Source organism: Aotus nancymaae, unplaced genomic scaffold (assembly GCF_030222135.1).
Source record: "Aotus nancymaae isolate 86718 unplaced genomic scaffold, 86718_ANA_hifiasm-v0.15.2.pri h1tg000020l, whole genome shotgun sequence".
Classification (NCBI taxonomy): domain Eukaryota; kingdom Metazoa; phylum Chordata; class Mammalia; order Primates; family Aotidae; genus Aotus; species Aotus nancymaae.
Window position 1 is genome coordinate 22,089,935 of NW_026988432.1, and position 19,760 is coordinate 22,109,694.

General features: G+C 38.2%; 1 protein-coding gene and 1 long non-coding RNA gene across 31 annotated transcripts in view; one reads left to right on the forward strand and one right to left on the reverse strand.

Annotated features, from left to right (window-relative positions):
• LOC110568837 (uncharacterized) overlaps positions 1–13,365 on the reverse strand; it is a 31,271-nt gene extending 17,906 nt beyond the window's left edge. Inside the window, exon 1 of the long non-coding RNA XR_002479027.2 lies at positions 13,194–13,365. This is a non-coding gene — a long non-coding RNA (uncharacterized LOC110568837). The remainder of the gene's footprint in view (positions 1–13,193) is intronic.
• The window catches only part of TCF4 (transcription factor 4), a 368,346-nt gene that overhangs the window by 125,143 nt on the left and 223,443 nt on the right, over positions 1–19,760 (forward strand). For all 30 annotated transcript variants that reach the window (XM_064379108.1, XM_064379115.1, XM_064379120.1 and 27 more), the window contains 2 exons: positions 1,917–1,978; positions 4,839–4,935. In XM_064379108.1, coding sequence (XP_064235178.1) covers positions 1,917–1,978; positions 4,839–4,935 — 159 coding nt within the window. The remainder of the gene's footprint in view (positions 1–1,916; positions 1,979–4,838; positions 4,936–19,760) is intronic.

Here is a 19,760-nt window from a genome sequence, read left to right on the forward strand (position 1 = left end):
AGTAGCGCCCCCTTTCCTCCAAGTCTCTGCCTACTTTTCATGTTTAAAATCCTCTTTTAAAATTGAAAAGATAAAATGAGTCCAAACAATTTGAAATCTTACAGTACTTATAGGGATTCAAATCTGTTCCTCCATTACATTTTTGGCCAAATTAAAGAGGAGAAATCTCTCAAATGAATCCAAGCTGGCTGTTATAGGTGAAAAGAAAGTCAAGATGTGCCAGACTTTTGAAAGCATGCAGTGGTTGAGAGATTTTTGTTATTTATACACTTTTTATTTTGGCTGAAAATATTTGGTTTTTGTTTAAGAATTAAGAGAACCATGTAGGCTACAAAATTTATTTATGTGCGAATCCCAGAGGGTTGTAAGTAGCTTCTTTGTGTGTTTCAGTTCAACATACACAGGCTAGGCCAGCATGTTGGGTTGTTAAACAGCAGATCTGGGGAAGGTTTTACACCTTTTCTCTAGGCTTGATGCAGTCCCGAGAGCTTTCTTGACATGCCTTGAAGCTCACAGTGCGCTGATTTTAACTGTCCATAGGGGACATCTGTTTGCAGTTTGTGTTATCTTCTGAAGCACCAACTAAAAGGAAGTGAAATAATATTTGTCATTAAAGAAAAAGAGAGAGAGAGAAGTTAATTTAGTGGTAATAACTTAGTTGCTGTTGCTCTTCTATCTCTTAAGATATTCTGAAACAGCATGTACTCTACCGTATCCGAAAATAAATCAATTAATTATACTATGATTACTTCTGCTGATAATAAAATAGCAGTAATAATAAAAGGAATAATGACAGTAGAGCATTAAGAGAATAAACAATATCACTGAAATGTTAGGAAACACAATAAATGGGATTGTGTCTCCTGAACCAGAGTTTCACACTTCCTCCTCCACTTCTGTCAGAGGGTGTTTGTGATGGCCGTCTGTTATCAGCCGTGATCAAAATCATGTAACAGTGAAACTTCTTATACTTATGAAGGCCCTTTCATCAAAAATCTCACAGCCATTTCTAAATATAGAGTGACTGATCTTTAAAACACTTTTATGTTTTAAGCAATTAATATGGTAACTTAGCTGTTAGACTTTCCATCCTGCATATTTGCCATTTGAAGCATGGATGGAACATTTCGTAATCGACTCGCATTCAAACTTTGCTGGTATCGAGTTGAGAATTCCAACTTTTCAATGGTTCATGTAGGTCTTTTCGCCTTTTCATCTATCAAAATAAAACATTGCTTTGTAATTGAATAGTGACATTCATTTCTACATATCAAAGCCCAGATTAAGGATTGTAGGCCGAGTGGTATGTCTAGTTTTAAAAGAAAAAATTGAAAGACAGAGACAGTATTGTCTTAACCTAAAAAAAAATATTTTTTAAGTCCTAATATCCTTGTAATGTGCTCGTGGAAATGGACTAGTGAATACATTTTCAGTCTGGTTTTCTGTTACATTTCTGTTGTCTCCTGTGATAAGCCTGAGCTACAGAACAAAAAGTATCTAAGAGCATTATGATGAGGATGCTAAAGGTGTTAGTGTGGATATTTACCTTAATTTGACTTTTTTTGGATTCAAGTTGTGCTAGTGCATTTTTAAACTTATTTCATCCAAAAGATTGTAATAAAACTCTAAGTACAGTTTCACATCTGTAAAAACTGAGGCTATCAAAAACGGTGAAGGATGTAAGTAATTTTTATGTTCATACCTCTGGTTCCTGAGGGTCCAGTTCATTTCTGCTGTGAATTTAAATGAGTTAATTTAAGTAGATGGGTCAGAAGCCACTATCATCATGGTAGCCCTGTGCCTGGTTCTTAATTAAAGGCAACAGGAGATTAATTTGAAACATTAATTTAAAAGTGCATATACAAAAAGAAAAAATTACTGCAAGAAAGCCTAAAGAACTTTTCTCTTGTCCCTAGATGTAGAAGACAGAAGTAGCTCAGGGTCCTGGGGGAATGGAGGACATCCAAGCCCGTCCAGGGTAAGTATATCTAATCTTTTTCCCCACAACCAGACATCCAACATATGTAAATTAACAAACAGAAGGCGTGTTTCTGTCTCTGTCTCTCTCTCTCTCTCACACACACACACACACACACACACAGGCATGAACATACAAACATAAATGTATGTGCATACTAAGTTTAATGAGTATCAGCTTGTCAGCTTGACTTTGGAATTTTTTTTCTTATTCTCTTATTGGATGCTGTTATTTAATTTGACACCTGTTCCACTTTTGCTAACCAGAAGAACACTCCTTCATTACATATTTGGCCTTTCTTTGGTCAGTTATTGATCCATATAACACAGTGCTATTTGTTGTAGATGAAAAAACTTAAATTCCTAATATCCCTTTAAGGTGTGAATAGACTACTGAATAATCCCAAAGATACAGTATGACGTTCTATCCAACAGTATAATCTACGTACTGAATCTGAGTTGATTTCACTTTGTAGACATGTTATTATTCCACCAATAGGGCCTTTGATCACTAGTTGGATCATTCATTTATTTCCTCTCAACTCTTTGCTGTTCTTCTCCACAGTTTTCCTACATGCATTGGTTGTTTCTTGGGTGTAATAGGAAGAACACGGAAGAGGAGTTGGGTTGGTGGTTAGGCACTTTGTGTTGTTGTATGTACATGATCTTGGGCATGTCATTTCACCTCTTGGGTCCTCATTTTCCTGTTTTGCAAAATGAGGAAGTAGAGCCAGAGGATCATCTGTGTTTTTTTTCCAATTTAAATATCCATGATTTTATATGAAATTTATTTAACTGAATCATTGCTAGGCCCTCTAAAATCCCCGTCAGTTTTTATGATATACATACAATGCCCCAGATTAAAAGTAGACTTAGTGTACATAGTAAAACCAGCATCTCTTCCTCTCCAAACCGGCTATATATAGATGAAACATTCTACAGGGAGGGTAGCATTTTACTGTAAGTGTTCACACAAATTTGGGTTGGGGGAAGGGTCTCTATTTTGGCATAAGAGGCAGGGAAGGTAATCAAGCTGTCAAAATGAGGACATTTCAGCAAGTCAGAGTTACACATTTCCACCTGTCCTTGGCATTGTGATACTTAGTCTAGTATTCAGGGTACAGCAGGATCTCTAAGCTTACCAGTAACTTTGTGAGCCCTTACACCAGCTGTCGAGCTTGACATTCTAATGCTTTATATGGATGGGTTGAGGAAATCTTTCCTCCTCCTCATGTTACAGTCTGCACTTGCAGAAATAAATCCATTCCCCTTGACAGCGAGTGGAGATGATAGAACTCCCCTCAATTGTTTAGTTCCTCCAGATTTTTTTAATTTCTCATGATTTCCCCATTCAGTACACATGGTACTTTTAATTGTGTTTCAGAAAACAAGGTCTGTTTAGAATCATCTTGATTTAGGATTAAAACTAACTTAACTTTTGGTTTTTGTTAGCTTTCCTGCCATTTTTCTTAAGGAATATGTTGGTGAATAATTTCAGACCAATTTACTGTAATTTATATTTTCTAAATCCAGAAGTTTGTGTGAGACAGATTATTTGTGGCAGATTTATGCCCAGGCAAACTTTCGAGGTCTTTTTTCATCTTAAAATGGGGATAGTGTCTTCTACCTTACAACACTGTGCTGAGGATTAAATTAGATAACATATATTAAGCTTTTTGCACACTATCTAGGATGAGGACATTTAATAAGTGATAACTGGCATTATGCAGTGCCTGGTATAGAATGAGTGAATGTAAAATCTACGATGGGTATTTAAAATGTAGCCTCTTTTTATATTTGGTAGAATTAGATTACAGTATCAGTGAAGTTAATTGTTGGAGGAAAGGCGATTGAGAACGGGATTGTTTTTCCTTAAGGTTGAGGAGATGTGCCTTTTTTGTGGTTGATGCAGCAGCCCTCTTTTTTGTGTGGGCAGCCCTTTGGCTCACATGCCAACCGATACCTCTGAGTAAATTTGACTTGGACTTTATGGGCAGTTCAGCCAGTTGAGCAGAATGACTTTTCTCCCTCTTTTTGGTCACTTGATGCACTTGAGTAGACTGAAAGTTGAACCATGTAGTATAGATGATTTTAACTCTTTCCTATCATGTTATCAAATTTCCCCATTAAAATTAAGTATCTGCACAGCTTAAAAACATTTTAATTTTAAAATCCTGTTAAAATAGTAAGCTGATTGTAATAATGAAATATTTCTGTCAAAATTTGTCTGCTTTACAACTGATTGTTTTTTGTGACATACTTTGTCCAGCTCCAGAAATGCTAATTTATGCTAATGTTTTGATAATATCATAGTTAAATCCTAATATTCTTATGTGTTAATTACTTATGTGACAATCTAGTTCTGTTACAATAGTAACTATGATAAAACATTGAAACTTCAGTATCCTAACAAACTTCAAATGTTACTGTTTGAATAGCTCTATCTTAGTCTTTGAAAAGCAATTCATTGCATGCTATGGCTAATTTTCCCTTGTAGCACAATTTTGCTTTAATGTGGCCTTATTAAAATAATAATTTTTAATATAGGCAATATACTTTATATGTGTCTGGTGTTTTACCTACACTATTTTATTTAATCATGTCAACAACCCCATGCAGTTCATACCATTATTATTATTCCTAAGATTTCTCAGCTATTAAGAGGAAATTTGGACTTTGTAGACTCTAGAGCTTTCTTTTAGCCACTATTACCTTTGAAGGTGCAGATTCCTTCTAGTGAAGTTCCAAGGAGGGAATAGTGGACTCCAGTTTCTTTGGATGGGAGAAGGTTCGGTAGTGGGGCTATGTTTATGTGCCGTTTATTAATATAAAATAAAAACATACTGTCATTTTATTTACAGAACTATGGAGATGGGACTCCCTATGACCACATGACCAGCAGGGACCTTGGGTCACATGACAATCTCTCTCCACCTTTCGTCAATTCCAGAATACAAAGTAAGACTCATTTTAAATTAACATACACTTTTTGAATGCTTATGCTTTATTAGAGAAGGTAAAACCATGCCCTAGACAGAGTTTCTGCTTTTAGAAACTTGGGTATTTAGTCAATTCACTTGTAGTAATCTTAAATTGCAGAAAAGTATTGGCAGTCTGTGTTTGGTAATAGTACATCAAGGATTAAGTTTTACAACCATATGGAATGAAATGCTTTTAGTGATACTGAATTTGCGTGGAAGTTTTGTTTTCCTTAGACATAAAGCATGTACCACAGTTTCAATGTTGTATCAGTAATTTCGTAAGTTAAGGTTGATGAAGTCAAAGTGCTGAATACTCAGAATAAAAATATCACTGGGCTTGTTGGTTGGCAATGATACATAGTCAGTGTTAATGGTGATTTCTGCTAAAGAGGTTATGAAAATAAATGGTATTTAATGGGCCTAGTGTGCTGAAATCAGAGTAGTGCGTTCAAGTTGAATTGTAAAATCTGGTTGTGTATTTATCAAGGCGTGAACTTTAGTGCTAATGGCCTAGGCAGACCCCATCCTTTTCACTAAAGCAAGTTACCTGTTAGTTTGAGGCTGCCTGTTAAATCTCCAGCGTGACCTTCATCCTGGCATCCTCAGCATGTTTCTCTGCTTTTGGCTACCCTGTGGGGATGTTTGTTTAACAGCAGTAACTTGAGCAATGAAAAGCTGATTCCTAATGGCTTAAAAAGTCCCAGTAGCTGGTTAATTTAGTTTTGATTGAAAAAATGATCTTTGTTCTAGTAAACATGAGTTCTTAACAATATTAGTAAATCTCTCAACTTGGCCAAATTCTCTTGAGAATTTGTCAATAAGTGAAGTTAAATTTCTTCATACAAGCTGTTGGACAACACTCCAAGGAAAACACAGTGATAATTATATTTTTCTGAGACTATAACTGAAAATGCTTTGAAAGAATGTTGTGATTTTTAAGCTTTGGAAGTTATACCAGTTACTTAGGTGTAGATAGTCCTTGAATATCAGGCATTCTTTGAAAAATCACCATCAAATCCATCTAAATGGATTTCAGGTATTTAACACAAAATAGTCAAAGCAGATAAATACTAGCAATTTATTTTTAGCGGGTAGCATCATATGTTTGTGCCTTTGAGTGTCTTACTAACTTCCAGAACCACAAAGTTGTTTTCAATCATAGAGTGTTCTTATTTTTGTGCTCTTTCTGCCTTCAAAGTAGTAAATTTCATACTGATGTTTTAATATTGTAGCTAAAACAGGAATCCTAGTTTTTTATCAGTTGTTGATAAGGAGGTGCATTGTTTCTTGTTCTCAGGATATGTAGATACACATGATTAGATATATTTATCAACTTAGATTTTAAAAGGCAACTTTTGACTCTTCAAGGTTAATAGTTTCGATTTTATTTCTAACACCTTTGCTTCTGTATTCATCTTCGCACAACCACTTAGAATAAAAGATTCATTTGAAAATACAGTCTTGAGAAGTAGCACCTAAAAACTATACTAACTTCCTTGGATTCTAAAATGATCCTCTAATGAGCTACAGTAAGAAAAATAGAATAAATAAATACTCATAGTGAGAAGTTTATGTTATCTATGTGAAAATAGTTTTACAGTAAGAAAAATAGAATAAATACTCATAGTGAGAAGTTTATGTTATCTATGTGAAAAAAGTTTTAACTCTAAAGAGCAACTTGATAAATACATATTACAGAATACACCAAGCAATACAAATAGATTAAACGATTGCTCTGTTCATGTTTCCTCATGGGCAACTGCTTTACAAATCAAATTAGTTCTTCAATCCAAATAGTATTTAAAATATAAGTGGCCCGACAGTCCAGAGCAGAGAGAGCTGATTCTTTTCACTTAGTTGTTGTTTAGGCTGCAAATCCATGTCAGCCTTGCTCTTTTATCCCGTCTGCCCTCCTTCCCATTGAACTCTTAAATATGGAGACCAAGACAGTCTCCTGCATTGTGATAGGAAATGCTACTATGTCCACGAGGCCCCCACCCACTGTTCCCAATGAAAGGACTTCTCTGTTAGATAAGCTGTCTGGTTTGAAACATGGCTCTTTATTGTTTACAAACTGCTACATTTTCCACCTCAAGCAGATTTTTGCACAGAAAAGAATTGTGCTTGGGCTAAATGGTTTATCTGACATTAACGGCGGAGTGTCAGACTTGGGTCAGGGAAGTCGCCCTCAGAGCGAGAGGGCATTGCGCAGTATGCAAAAAAGGGGAAAAGGGAGAACAAGACATTGAAACAAGTTTGAAATACCTTACATTTTTAGTTTAGAGAAGAATTTTTTTTTTAAAGAGAATTGACTCTTTTAAAAAGATGTATTAAAAAGTCTTCCCACCGCTATAATTTCTCGTATCCCAAACGCCGCCTTGATTGGCTTGCGTATCTGAAGGCTAGGTTCGGGGAACAAAGATTCTCATTGATTTTGCCCAAGCTGCTGTTTATTTAAAATGAAACCACTTTTCAGATGAGCCATGTTTGGTGTTATGTTACAGCTTTACAAAGAAAAAATAGATTATTTTCAAGAAATTAAGGACAACTAATTTGCAAATGATGATAAAAACAAAGTAAGATCTCTTGGTGTAGGGGACAATTTGAACTCATAGACTGTAGGCTGTATTCTAAACCACACTTCCTGTCCAGACCCACAGTCCGTGTGATGACCTTTGTGGACATTTTCCTTCTACCAAAAGAAGGTAGTAGATTTTAGTGTAAGTGTTTGACAAGAATCCAATCTCCACTTTCAGAATCTTTAACTGGTTTTTGTTAAAAGTACAAAGTATTTCTTTCCATTTCAAAGACTTAATTCTGTCATGATGTCGCATCAGGGTAAAAAAAAAAAAAGCTATAGCATCAGAAATAAATCAGCCACTTTATTGGAGCAGATTCTCTATTGTCAAATCAATCAAGCCTGTGACTGAATTAGGCGTCTGCTACAGAAATAAGTGACACTAATTTTACAGGAAAGAGTTATTAACTGCAGATGACCTGATTTTTTTCCCTTTTTTTTGGTAAACTGTTCATTTAGTAAGGTTTTATTTTATTGCAAAGAAAGAAAAAAGCACTGGACCACTCTTTCCTTTTGAGAGTGGATTATTATTAGTTATATATTTTGTTCTTTATGGCAGTATACAATTTTAGGGAAATGATACAGGCATTGCTAGTATTTTGTTCACAAGCTCTTTTATGGTAACGAAACCCTTTATTACAACTCTGAACTTCTTGATTTCACATGAATGGTTTTGCATGTTACAGATTTTTAAACATAATACTTCTATTTGGCACTGAAATTCCAAAACTCAGTTTATTTGTGTCTCTGTTTCAAATTTATGCAAAGTGGGACGTAAGTTATAAGAGTAATGAAGTGTTTTCGCCTAGACAACATGGTGAAACTTCATGTCTACCAAAAATACAAAAACTTAGCCAGGTGTGGTGGCACGCATTGTCGTCCCAGCTACTTGGAAGGCCAAGGACGGAGGATCTCTTGAGCTCAGGGAGTGCAGGTTGCAGTGGGCTGACATCACGCCACTGCATCCCAGCCTGGGCAACAGAATGAGACCCCATCTCAAAAGAAAAGTAATAAAATGTTTGTGTTAATTTATTCTTTTTAAAATAAGCTTGTATGTGTGAAAAATAGCACTATTTGATAGTTTGTGAATCCCTAAAGTAAATAAACAAAACACCCATGTGTGCTTGCTTATACATGCATGCACACACGTACACACACACACAGTGTACGTATCTTGCTAGAAGAATTAATGACACTTCTTGGTTTATAAAGTTGTTCTGTGTTACTGTTTGTGGTTATAGTTGTCATACAGGATTTTAGTGGTTGATATTTGTCTTTTTAAAAAAACATAACTAAAAGAAACAAAAAGCAACTCCTAATTTTTTTAAAATAGGTGCCAATAGCCTTTGTGTTTGTTTTGATGTAGGCAGGGTTGAGAGATGTCAGTATTGACTGCCTGGATCGACCAGTTCATATACTTTTACCTGACGTTTACTAGAAACTTCCTCATTGCTTTCACTGGGCAGATACATGCCAGTTTGCATTTTGCCTTAGTTGAAATTCCATGCATTGTTTTATATCTGGAGAAAAGAAATCACTTCTTCCTTGTGACTGCCTATCATTATTAATGATTATAATGTACACTGGACCTCCTGGAAACTTGTTCATTGCAGTTTTTAAACAATTTGATGAAACCTTCTTGGTGGTCAGTTGGTTAGCTTTCAGAGTATGCTAATGGTACAAAGGGTTGTTGATGAGTCTAACTCCTCTATTTTTTAAGAGGATTATTTTTATGCTATAGAATAGTTTGAAAATCCTGGTAAGAAGTATTTGGAAAGAATATGGACTTTTTAAAAAATCTTGATTTTTTTTTTTTTCCCTTTTATCAAACACTAAACTTTTGCAGGTAATTGTCCAAATATATTTACAATGGTAGACAGTGTATTTTCTAGCTAAAACTGTTTGATCCAAGGAAGGAGCTAAGCATTCATTTTCCTTTTATTATTCCACAGCATCAATTCAAAACCAGATTGAGGATAAGTGAGCAAGTTGTTCCATAAGATTACATACATGCATTGGTGACTGAAGGGTGTAAAAAGTGATCCTTTTGTACAGTTGGCTACAGCTTAGTTCAGCATCAAGGGCTGTGCTTTCACGTCCCATTTTGAGTGGTTCAGTTTCCTTATTGTGGTACTTGGTTCTAGTCCTACTCATGGTACTCTCCCAGGGCATTGAATAATTTACACCGTAGAGTAGCTGGGTTCTAACCTAGCTCAGCGGAACATTTTACTGCAGGATTAGATTGAGGTTTCAGGCAGAACTGAAGAAAGCTGCTGGCTTACAGGATGACCTTTGAATCTCATCTGGGTTAGCGGTTGATATTTTGATTTGGTTACTGTGGTCATATTGTGACAGCTGCTAGCTCATTATAATTCGGTTCCACTGCTCCGTTTGCCTAGCAGGAATATTTAGGTTTGTATTACTTCAGAGTGTTTATGGCTACCCTGAGTTTAGCCCAGCATAAAGGTGAAGTGTTGTGAGTGTTTTCAAATCCCAGTGGCAGAAGCGGGTGCCACAGTCTTCTTGTAAAATGGCAAATGTGAGTACATGCTAATACAGGGAGTTTTTCTTTTCATTGTAAAACAAAATAACCCATGAATTGGCTTTTACTAGGAAAACTGTTTTTGGAAACTTTAATGTACAAAGGAAAAGCATGACCACAAGGAAACATAATTTTTCAAAGCATGAATGAGATGTTACTTGACTTCATGGTCAGATATTTTTTCTGTGCAAAAGTGTAAATATTAGAAAATAGCAAAAACCTGTGCAATAATGGCAATCATTTGATGTTTGAAAGTTCCAAAGGTCAGATAATCGTTAGTAACTTCATAAGAATGAAACTATGAATATAGATGTCAGCTCTAGAAATTTTAGTTCACTTTTTAAACGCAGCGAAATTAGGTAGTGACATGAGCAGGCTGTTTTCTAGTTCATTAGTTAGGGACATCTTGGTGTATACGGTTAGTGGCTTTTTGTTAAAATGATACTTTTCAGCTTGAGGTTTTCTTGATATCAGCTCTTAGGTGTTGGACTGATAGAAGAGAAGAAATTATTAATTGTGGCCTTATTTGATTTTACTTTGGGAATTTGAATTTTTTAATATGTTAAATTTAAAATGTTCTCTTGAAATATTAACAAGTATGACTTGTTTGAGCGTTATCCTGGAGGTTTTAGCAATCCTAATTGTTGGGCTAAGGCTGGTAGTCAGGAGAACTGAAACTTCTCCTCCTTTTCCTTTTCCTTCTCCTTTTTTTCTTCGGAGACAGAATCTCCTCTCTCTGTTGCCCGGCGGGCTGGAATTCAGTGGCAGGATCTCGGCAGCCTTGACCTCCTGGGCTCAGGTGAGCCTCCCTCCTCAGCCTCCTGAGCAGCTGGGACTACAGGTGTGCACCACCACATCCGACTGATTTTTGTATTTTTAGTAGAGATGGGGTTTCACCATGTTGGCCAGTCTGATCTTAAACTCCTGACCTGAAGTGATCTGCCTGCTTCAGTCTCCCAAAGTGCTGGGATTATAGCACGAGCCACTGTACCTGGCCAAGAAGTGAGTTTTCTGTTTTGCTACAGCTGCCTGTGGGTCCTCTGGTCAGGTCGTTTGCACATCTTTAGATTGAGGGAGGAACAGCTCTTTAGGTGATCTCTGAGGTAATTTTATCATCTAATGGTCCATTGATCTTTCAGAGAAGCCATTTTATCCTTATACTGTATCTTTTCTTTGGATATGTTTTATTGCTCTTTCTAATCCATTCATATCTATTTTATGAATACCTTCAGGTGACTTTGCCAGTGATGTGTTTTCCAAATGTAATTCTTCAGAGCCTAACTAAAATATATATTCCTTTTATATCTGAGCTGATTCCAGATCTGTAGCTAAGGAATTGGATGGATTGGGGATAAATAAAATAATAACTCATTAAGTTGAGTCACCAGGAGAAAAGTGCTGTGCATTGATCAGTATTTGGCATAGAGTTTGTAGGACCTCAGTAAATGACTGTGGAATGAATCAGGAATTAGATAGATAGGGTTTAGACGTTGAATGAAGAGCCCATACATTGAAGTTAGGCCTATACCTTGCTATACCAAGAAGAAGACCCTAAACCAGAGCCAGTCATGGAAATTCACTTTTTCTTCTATAGGACTATATCCTCGACTGGACAAAATATTCTGCCAAGGTAGGAAATAGGCCATATTACAATGTAGCCTGTTTCAGTTTTCAATACACCACAGATTATTTTATGTATAAGCAGAAATAAGTAAAATCAGTAATACTTTGGGTCGGGCACAGTGGCTCATGCCTGTAACCCCAGAACTTTGGGAGGCCAAGGTGGAAGGACTGCTTGAGCCCAAGTATTTGAGACCAGCCTGAGCAACATAGTGAGATCCTGTCTCTACAGAAAATAAACAAAATTAGCTGGGTATGGATTTATGTACCAGTGGTCCCAGCCATTCGGGAGGCTGAGGTGGAAGGACTGCTGGAGCCTGGGAAGTTGAGGTCACTACAGTGAGCTGTGATTGTGCCACAGCACTCCAGCCTGGGTGACAGAGTGAGACCCCATTGCTAATAATAATAATGCTAAATAATTTGAAAGGCCATTGAAAAAAGTTGTGTTTCTGGTATTCAGCTAAGATAACTGATTTCCTTTTGTCCAGTCAGAGAACATTTCCATTCTTCTCTCATTGGTCTAATTTCCTTTCCGACCTACTCTGATATAGCACAGTTAATGCTGTGATCTGCAAATACTTTTATAGTCAAACTAGCTTTACTAAACCAAGTCTTATAACATTTAGAAGAGTTGATAAACAAAAGAATGCTACTTGAAAACTATGGCCTACAGAGATGTGTACGCCTTCTAAATGCCAGGGGAAGATTTCTTGCATCGAAAGTTATTGACCCAAAGAGAAGATAAATCATTTAAGTTTCACATAAAAGTAAAAAGCAATTTGTATCAGGTAGGAATGCTTTTGCTTTGAAGTAATGGAAAATGTGACTAATGGTGGCTTAAGAATAATTTTTCTCATTCTAGAAGTCTGGTAGTAGGCCCCTGCTGGAAGTGGTTTGCAGCTCAGTGATGTCAGGGCTGGTGGCTTTGTGATTCTTTTGTCCTTCCCCTCACTGTCTCAAGATGGGGGATGTCACAGCTTTTGGTGTCGAGTCTGATGCAAAAAAGAAGGGGAAGGGTGAGTGGAGCAGCGTCTCCCCACCACACTGCTTCCCCATAACCCAGGCCGTCTCCTGCTGCAGAGGTTAGGGCAGGGCTGGGAATGCAGCCTGGGAAACAGACAGGAGAGAAGGGAGTCGAGGATTCATACTGGGCTTACCAACTTGCAGTGTTCAATTCACACTTTAGTTTTTTTCTTTTAAGAGAAAAATAAATAGTTTTGTATTTAATAATTTTGAAAATTAAGAACAAGGCTCTCACTTTGATGTGTTAAAAATATATAGAAAAAGATGTCTCAACTCCAATTTCTGGTCAGCAAATTAGAGAGAAAGATGGAGGAGGAACAAAGATATTGAAAAAGAGGAAGGTGGAGAAAGTCCAGGCTTTGAGGGTCTTGCATGGGAAGGAGTGTGAAGTCTGCTGTTTGCATCTCACCTTCAAAGCCTGTGCCTTCATTGTCCTAAACCCTTGAGCAAGGTAGCAGCCAGCTTTCCTTACCTGTGCTTTCCCTAGAACGTTCTCTTTTAGGTCTCTGGCTTGACTTCCTGCCAGCCTGTCCAGGGGAACCCTTGTCACGCAACAGGCCTGTAGCTCCAGCCACCACTCTTTTTTCCAGTCCCCTGGGTGGTCTTTGGCAGAGCCAGAGGCCAGCCCCTACTTCCATTGCCTCTTACTGCACCCATCGAGCAGGCCTGGCACCCTGGAGCACGTCCCTGGGACATGCTGCTACAAGTGACAGACAGAGATCTTTCTCCTGGACCATTGCCCAAACAGTTTCCAGGGAACTTACCTCCAGCAACCTGCCCTGTCGCCGTGAAACACTCAGACAAGAATGCCCACTGCCTGGGGGAGAAAACCCTATCCTTTCTTTTAAAATGTACACAGTTGCAATTGTTGATTTTTAATGTGGAGGATTAGGTACAGCCAAAAGACATTTAGTTTTAGACAACATGCCAAGACTGGATGAAACTGTGAGAGCTAGATCCAACTTTTGTCCAGAAGTTTCCTTCCCAACCCTATTGAACAATCTCATGTCATGAATCAGACACATTAGAACAGAGGCAAGGGGAAGGACCATCTATCATTAAAGGGGAAAGCAAGATGTGACATAAATAGTGCTGCTTTTATTTAGTAGAAAAAGTTTTTCTCTAGGTTTTTTATTTTTATTTATTTTCATGTTTTTATTTCACTTTCTTTTTAGAGACAGTTTCACTCTGTCACCCAGGCTGGAGTATAGTGACATGATTAGAGCTCGCTGCATCTTCAAACTCCTAGGCTCAAGTGATCCTCCTGCCTTAGCCTCCCAAAGTGTTGGGATTGCAGGTGTGAGCCAATGTGCCCAGCCAATTCTCTAAATCTTTCCTTGGGAAGATGGTTTCTTTGAATTTTGCATACGCACTATACTTAAAATGTGCCTGTGACAGCATTAACCAGTACCCTACTTCTTGACTGGATCTTGGTTGGCGGGGGTGCGATTAAACGCTTTGCATTTCTCAAACCTCTCATTACTCCTCTGCTCCAGGAGAATGACATCAGTATAGTTAAGGAATCCCGAACCTCACATCCTTGAAAGTTGTGTGTCTACCTTAAGTGCTGTATTCGTCCTCAATAAAAATAAGACTGTTTTCTTTGTTCACATCTACATTCTTAGAACCAAAGAAGCAAAGGAGCTGTTTTGAGCACTGCACTTCTACAAGGGGCCAAGGGACAGTGGATTCTAGGTCTTCAGGGGTCACGTGAGCATAATTCCTGGCTTTTCACCTTCTAGTGATGGGATGTTGGGCAAATTTCTTCTGAGCCCCAGTTTTCTGGTTTCCTAGATGAGGACAGGGATGCCAGCTTGGCCCACCCCTCCCAGGCTTACTGTGAATGATATGGTGACGTGATACACTTTGTAACCCCTGTGTTTTGCTGTGTGACTGTTACTGGTCATTTGTCATTTTTGTCTCGGTAATGAACTGAAAAATCTGTAGACTTTGGGTCTTGGGTGGTAGCAATTTTAAAATACCTATACCTTCTAATGAGATTGAAATAGAAGGCAGGAGCAGGTGAAGGCGGTATAGAATGTTCAGTTCTGTAAACATCAAGGCCAAAATGAAGAGACTTCTTTTCTAGCCAGTCCACAAAACAGTAATCCTATAAAATAAGTACCTCTTTCGGAATGCTCCCCTTTGTGAAATATTTGCCTCCAGCCATGTTTCTCTCCATTTTAAATGTTCTCAAGTTTCATCTTTAAACACACGGCGAAGAACGCCCTGGTGTGGTGTTTGAGTGGTGAGTCTAGGGAACCCACTGACAAATGGAGATTTCTTTGCCTGTTTTGTAGGTCATCTGAATACTGGAGTCACTACAGGTACGATGGTTTTCATCAAGGAGATAGTTTTACAAATACCTTCCATGTTCTCAGGAATGTTTTGGAAACAGTCCTGTTCCACTTCATTTCTTTCTTCTCCACAGACGCTTGGTATAGAATGTTGCCTCTGTATGGAGTTATTCTCTCGTTTCTCTTACGCTTAAGAGTTTTTGAATCCAAAGGAAGCATGTTTTATTTTGGGTAAGAAGAGGTGTTCAGTGAATCTCATTTTCTTTTCTTTTGCAGAATATCAGACCTAGGAACCAACAATTGCAAAATATATGGAGCATAGATTGAGATTAAATTAAATTTATTTCTAAGTGGTTAATAGATACAGTTCAAACATTTTTCATCTTCTTGATGATTGCTTATTAATCACTCCTTAATTCCTTGACATATTTATTAATAGGAAAAATGGTAAGGGAGCGAGTGTCATTTAAAAGTGATATAAAATACAGCTGGTGATACTGTTTATGTTTAAGATAAAACATTTAAAGCTGTCATATAGGTTGAAAATGCTGCAAGAGGACCAACATGGGGGAAGTGGTGAATGGCGGACGTAGCAGAGCACTGTTGTCAGCTGGGCGTTGCTGGGAGCACCTGCTCACCACTCTCCAGTTCTGTGACCTTGGGCAAGTTTCTTTAGCACTGTCATGAAACTTCTCATCTAAGTAGTTGCCCTGGTTTAAATGAAGTAACATGGAGCCACCTGGCCCTAAAATTCAGTTAAAACAAATTATTGTTACACCTACTATTATGTAATCTAGTCTGTTTTTCTGTTTATTGGGTCCGATCAGCTTGACAAAAGTGATATGCAAACTTGAGCATCATGTAGTGAATTCTGGCAGAATGTGGAAGTGATTAATTAAATGCCACCCCCTCGTGGGCCATATTAAAGCTGAATGAAAATAGAAAGTGTGTGATATCTGATAACATTTGGTGGAGATGGGGGGAGACAGAAAAAGTGAAGGAAAAGAGAAAAGGAGACACATACAAAGCTAATTTTAGAGCAACAGATCACAAAGTAAGGTTTTCTAGCCTTGTATTATCAGCATTGGCTTGGCTTTCTGAGACTCGAAATTACTAGGTTACTAATTGGTCATGCCTTGTCCTCACCTTGGCTATTCAGACCAAGCTGTACTCTTAACAGTCAGTAGCCAGATCTGAATGTTTCGGATTTAAGCATAAACTCTTTATGTGTAACTGATTGCACTTAATTGGGCAATACCAAATCATGGAAGGAAATTTATTGGTGACCCTGTCTCCTTCAGAAATTTCAGAGTAATTGGAAACGAGCCCACTATCCATGTTTTTGAAAGCTTTAACAATTGGTTTACTGACAGGATTAAATTCATACTTTATATGGTGTGTGTGTGTGTTTTCATGCATACATTTTTTCCCCTTATTTATTGATGGTCTTACAAATATTATTTGGAAATTGAGATGCAGTGAGCACAGATCTTTTAAATGTCTTGGCAGACCGCCTCAGTAGCTGTGGATGGTCTCTGTTAGCTAGAGAAAAACCAGGAAAGAAAAACGAACCTGGTAAACAATAGTTTACGAAATGATGTTTCTGTAATTTTGAGCAAGCTGTTTTCCCTTTTAATCTCATTTTCCTCATTTCTGTTACTGACCTAACTCTTGGAGGTGTGGTCAGGGGAGGTTGGGAGAACTCTCTGAAATTTTTTTTTTGTTCCTTCTTAAATAAAACAGCTCTAAATATACATACTTTTGTGTGATTGCATTTTCCATTTTTTGCAAAGTCCTAGGTATAGTTTGAACACCAATGGAAAATAAAAGCCAGCCGCCTTCTCCCGGTCCTTTCAAGGTATTTTAATAGTTAATGAGATTTTGCCCCTTACCCTCATGAGTTTCATTTGGTTCTGAAATAAAAATTTACGGCTGTTCTCTCAGCTGAGCTGATACTAGTTTAAGAGTGGAATTGAGTTCACACCTGCTCTGGCATAAAAAGCCTCTATGTGACTTCTTTAAAATATTCACAGAGCAGAATAAGAGAGAGTACTCACTATCTCTACAATTGTAATAACTGCACAGTAATGTTGCTTGCAGGCACTTTAGAGAAGCTGCTCTATCATTTGCCTCTAATCTGCTGATATTGTCCACAGATAGATGCCCCCCCGAAGTCACCTGTGTTCCTCGAGGTGGGATGTGGTTGTGGATGTGCAGTTGGTTTGTGTAGGCAGTGGGTCTGCATTAACACTGGAAAGTGTACGTATGGGAACATCTTTGCATTTGCTAGGCCATTTAGCCGTTCAAGACATGGTCCGTTAGTCAGGCAACATACAATGGCTTTTCTAAGTGTTCTAGTTAAGGAGCAGGATGTGTAAAGTAGTATACACTTAGGTGGATAATTAATAATTAGTGTAGGCTTGTAAGGCTGTAATAGAATGTATAAATTTCAGCACCTGTTAAAGTTTTATCAGAGCAGATCACCTTTCCTTACTATGAGGGAATATTCCCGCCTGTAAAAAAATAAAGTGCTCCCACTACGCGTGAAAAACCTTTATGATTGAAGGAGGACTGGTTTTTATATCAAATACTATTTTCCATGGACACTGTGATTAGGTAGCATTTTAGTGGTCACATTTAAAGGGCATTCATAGACAGTAGTATTTTGTATGGGTTTGACTGTAGGTGGCAAAACACTGCGTGAAAATATTTTAGTGCATTCTAATATTCAGATAAGTTTCCTTGTCAAAGAAGCCATGATCACCCCACAAAACAATAGGGTTGTTCATTTTATAACTTCATCACAAGTAAATATTCAGAGCGAAAGCCTTTTCTAGTGGCTACGGTGGAAGGGGTAGAAAAGATGAAACATAGATCCTAAGTGCAGTTTTTGGCTTGGTTGTATTGTAAGTGCTTTTTACACCTCATATCTTAGCTGTCTTCATTTTCAGACATAAGAGGAAGTGCTCCCTTACAGCAGTGAGGGAAAGGGCAAATGATATATTTGTGAAAGCAAAGCAGAATATCTTACTGCTTTAAAAGTTTCATTGGCTGCTTGATAAATAAAATTAACATGTTATCGGTATGTCTGCAATCGTATGGTCCTCAGTATATGTATTTTTTAAGCCATCTATATAAATTCCATTTATTCTAGAAGCTGTCCAAAATGATAAATTTTAACACTCAAATGAGTTTTTGGTTCGTACATTCACCCAGCAAGTACTTTTGGAAAGCCTGTGACCTGCAAGCCCTACGTTAGGTACTAGATAGTGGCATGCGACTTCTCTTGCTTTCAACTTGGCCCCCATCCTAAGAAAAGAATCAGGTAGATATCAGATAATTGCAATTCAGGGAGTTAAGGAAATAATCCGTGTGTTCCCAGGGTGTTGCTGCATACATATCAGGGATACCCCACCTTCAGCTTCCTCTTAATAATGTCTAACCTTTTTACTTCTCTTTTTTTTGAGACATGGTCTCACTCCAACCTTCAGGCTGGAGTGCAGGGACACGGTAATAGCTTACTGCAGCCTCAAACCTCTGAACTTAAGATCTTTTCTCCTCGGCCTCCTGGTAGCAGGGACTACAGGCACCTGCTACCATACCTGGCTATTTTTTTTCTATTTTTATTTTTTGTAGAGACAAGGTCTTGCTCTGTTGCACAGGCTACTCTGGAACCTCTAGCCTCAAACAGTCACCTGCCTTGGCCTCCCAAAGATTACAGGTGTGAGCCACTCCACCCAGTCTGGCTAAGATTTTTGAGTACTCACTGTGTACCAGGCACTTGCTAAGTACTGTACTTTACACATACTATCCTGCTTAGTCCTTATAATAAACTTCTTTGTTGGGCATTGTCATTACCATTTTACAAAGGAGGCAATTGAGGATCAGAGAGATTAGGTTAATTGCCCAGTGTTTTGTAGCTGGTAAGTGGCAGAACCCAGATTTGAAGCTAGATCTGCTGCACTCTAAAGCCTTTGTCCTTACCTACCGCTGCACTGCCTCCTTTGTAGAGAATTTAGAAAGAATTCCCAGAGGAGGAATAGCAACGCAACATGGGTTCAGCTGCAACTAATAGAAGACCTGATGACAATAGTAGGTTAGGAAAACAAAGGGTTTTTCCCCTTCGTTTAAGGAGGTGTCTGGAAGTAGGAGGTTGCCTGTGTGAGTTCAGCAAATCAGTGTTTCTGTCTTCCCGTTCTGCCCTCCTCAGCATGCTGATTTTCATTCTTCAGCTTTTTCCTCTCCTCTTCCATTTCTTGCATGCTGGCTCTTGACTCTCACACAACACATTAGAGGTCCCCTAAAAGAAGCAGGGGAGGCAGAGATTAGAGTAGCTTTTATCCTTACATATATCCTGTTCCATCCAGGAAGGGAGAAAAGCGTTAGCAGAATCTGGTGGCCTTGAGCCGGATTCTGCTAGCACCTTACTGGCTACACCTCCAGCAGATATCTACCCATAGCTGCAAGGGAAGCTTGGAAGGTGAACTCTTAGAGCAATGTTTGGGTCTCTGACTCAAGAGACAGGCACGGGAGAAGGGAGTTCGGAACGGCTATGGGTTGGATCAAGATGAATTTTTTTAATAGTATAAATGGTAATGCCTGAGCTTTGTCTTAAAGGTGAGTTAGAACTATCCTGGTGGAAAGAAAATTGCCAGTTGGTAGAGATGCTTAAGCAGAACCATGGGAGCTGAAGGAGCTAACAGGAATACTGGAACTGAAGTCATTCTCTGAGGTGACTATGA